Source organism: Dipteris shenzhenensis, chromosome 21 (genome assembly GCF_047967505.1).
Source record: "Dipteris shenzhenensis isolate YYH24624 ecotype China chromosome 21, Dip_SZ_1.0, whole genome shotgun sequence".
Lineage (NCBI taxonomy): Eukaryota > Viridiplantae > Streptophyta > Polypodiopsida > Gleicheniales > Dipteridaceae > Dipteris > Dipteris shenzhenensis.
This window is the reverse complement of record NC_141616.1, coordinates 10,568,560-10,571,262: the sequence shown is the minus strand read 5'-3', so window position 1 is coordinate 10,571,262 and position 2,703 is coordinate 10,568,560. Positions and strand designations below refer to the sequence as shown.

Below are 2,703 nucleotides of genomic sequence, written 5' to 3'. Positions count from 1 at the left end.
GCCTCTTGATGTTTTTGCTCGAGGCAATTATTTGTAGCGAGCGAACGACATCTCTACTAGAACGTGTATGTCATGACAAACGGACCAATGGTGTTGGAAGCGTTCCATGGTAACTCTGAGACTCACAAACAATAATTACATGATTACTCTGAGACTCAAACAATTACACGATTCAATCCAGCGTGCGCAAGAAGACATCGCAGATCGTTCCTCTAGACTCCTCTGCTTTCCTGCTCAATTTTTGATTCTGATATTTTTCCACAAATTATCGTGTACCTCTTGCTAACTTAGTACAGCTTTCAATGGAGCTGAGGCCACAGAGGGTAAAGTCAGTCGCTTCCGTAAAAGGAAGGGAGCTTAAAGCACTTAAAGATGGTGTTCTTCCAGAGTTGAAATTCAACACACGAAGACAGAAGAACAGAAACCCGTCTTCTGTAATTAATTTTTATGTTGAGTATTTGAATTGGCTTGTGCACGAAGACAAAAATATTTTTGTTTCTCTACGTCAACGAGCTGATTTTTACGGAATTCACCGGCTACAGGATGCCTATTTTCCTATGTCAACGAGGTTTTGAGGAATTTTCAGAATGCTATATCAATTTCTGTCTTTCCACGTTCATGAACTGCCACTATGCCACTTGCACAAATGGTGATTGATATAGATTCAGCAAAAGCTATAAATTCTTGCTAATGTAATTCTACAAACTTTACAAAGTGCTTTCTAAGTCCGCAACGGACATGAGATGCAGAAGTTTTACATGCTTAGTCTATCTTACAATTAAGCAAGTTTGTATACAAGATGCCCAGAAGAGGGCTGCGATTCGGCGTCGAGCCGCAGCTCACTCTTATTAGTGAAGAAAGACGTCCACCACGTTCCTCATTGCCTTCTTAGCGTTCCTGACTTTGGGGATGGTGATAGTGAGGATGCCTCTCTCCAGTGTCGCGTTGGCCTCGTCCGCATTTACCATGTTTGGAAGCTGGAGTCTTCGGAAGAATCGAATGCCCTCGTGCCTCCGCTCTCCACTTATCTCTAAGGACCTGCCATCCTCCACTTGCACATGGATGTCCTCCTCTCTGACTCCTACAGCATGCGCCCAGAAACTCTCAATACTGGTGGAACCGTCTGGTTAATAGACTATAGTAGATGGACCCAAGATTTCAGTTACCTAACGGCTTCTAGGCGAGACTTAGAGTTCGAGCAACGACTTACCTGGTAAATTGGCTCTCACGATGTGGCTTGCAAAAGTCTCTTTCCAATCTACTTGAGGTTGAACAATCCGAATGCCACCCCACTGATCCATCCGTGCGAAGGAGGCTGTGTATCACAGCTAGCTCGAAGTCAAACGATGATAGAGCACAGCTAGCTTGAAGCCAAACGATGATGCTGGGTTGTAATTTCCCGATTCGCGGTGAATTTATAGACATGTAGGTAGAGTCTTGGTGATCTGCGTATTTTTCCAAGCAAAGTTCCATCTCAATCTCAATTATCTTATCCAACAAAAGCTCTATCTCATTCTCGTCGACCATATCTATGCATCATATCGATTCTCGAATCTCTTTCCCATCACAGATCCAATCAAAATTCCTCTCTCTCTCTCTCTCCCCCGGACCTTCATTCTTATGGTCCAGCATATTCTTTGGTAATCATACAAATAGGCATCCATTCTCGAGTCCACCTCATTGGAAAATATTCGCACGTAAACATCCCTTAACCATCCCACGTCACAATTGTTGCACTCATTATGTCCCCTAATCAAGATTCCCTTACTCGTGAGAGCATTAGTTGTGAAGAAAAGAAGTGGTGAAAAGGAAGAGGGCAAGAGCATGATTAAAGTAATGGGAGGTGGAATAAGAGAGAAAGGGGAATGGGATAGTAAGGTGGGTGAGGGGAAGGGGAGAGTAAAGTGTGTCAGGACTTTACATCCTCATTGCGGTGCGAGAGGTGGTGGCAAAAGCTCACATGTAGATTTGCAAGCGCCTAATGTAGATTTCATATGAGATTATTCTTTGGATACTTTTGAAGGTTTGACTACATGCTAGACCAATGGTTGGGAGACGTTTTATCATAGATATTTGGAGCCCAAATTATAATGGGTACTATATATGCATTAATTGGGTTCCCTACATTACTTAGAAGCAACAAGGGATCAAGTCCTTTAAAACTAGTTTGGTAAGAGGAGATAAAAGTGCCTTAAGACACTTTTATGTCCTGTTAACTTAGCTACTTTCTATAATTATTCTAAGGCATTGATAAGGTATTTTGGGATTTTGATTATTGACCATATTAAATTCAGTGCTTTTAAAACCTAGAATTATTAAGGATGACTTTGAGTTTCACCTTAAGTTTTAAGGTCAAGCTATCAATCAGCTTTTTTATAGTTTTTTAACCCATAGTCTAATAAGAACCATAATACATATTTTGGATTGCTTTTGAAGTTATATAATCAAGAATAATCATACTTACTATGATTTATCAGTTGAAATGTAAATTTTGTGATAATTAGGCAAAATTGATCATTTACACATTCTTTGACATGTCTAACAAGTTCTAAACTTAACCATACTTTGTATCTATCTTCAATATGATATTCTAGAGTAGCATGAGCTTGAAGGGAACCTAATCTCATGGAGAACATCAAATTCCAACCTTTCCATGCAATTTATGTTAATTTCAAGGTACAAGGATGAAGTGATATCATAGGA

The 2,703-nt window shown here is 40.2% G+C and overlaps 1 protein-coding gene across 1 annotated transcript; it reads right to left on the bottom strand.

The window, feature by feature from the left end:
* Positions 1–663: 663 nt before the first annotated feature.
* Positions 664–1,409, bottom strand: LOC147888475 (17.6 kDa class I heat shock protein-like). Its single transcript, XM_087392808.1, has 2 exons — positions 1,211–1,409; positions 664–1,081 (listed from the first exon to the last, which is right to left on the bottom strand). Exons 1-2 carry the CDS (start codon positions 1,299–1,301, stop codon positions 849–851), a joined length of 324 nt encoding a protein of 107 aa, XP_087248934.1. The 5' UTR covers positions 1,302–1,409; the 3' UTR covers positions 664–848.
* Positions 1,410–2,703: the final 1,294 nt, after the last annotated feature.

What these genes read in the sequence shown, in the direction of transcription:
- LOC147888475 (XM_087392808.1), bottom strand. Translation starts at nt 1,301, where the DNA reads ATGGATCAGTGGGGTGGCATTCGGATTGTTCAACCTCAAGTAGATTGG. An exon ending in CGTGAGAGCCAATTTACCAG is followed by an intron (nt 1,082 to 1,210) that starts GTAAGTCGTTGC and finishes CGCATGCTGTAG; the next exon opens with GAGTCAGAGAGGAGGACATC.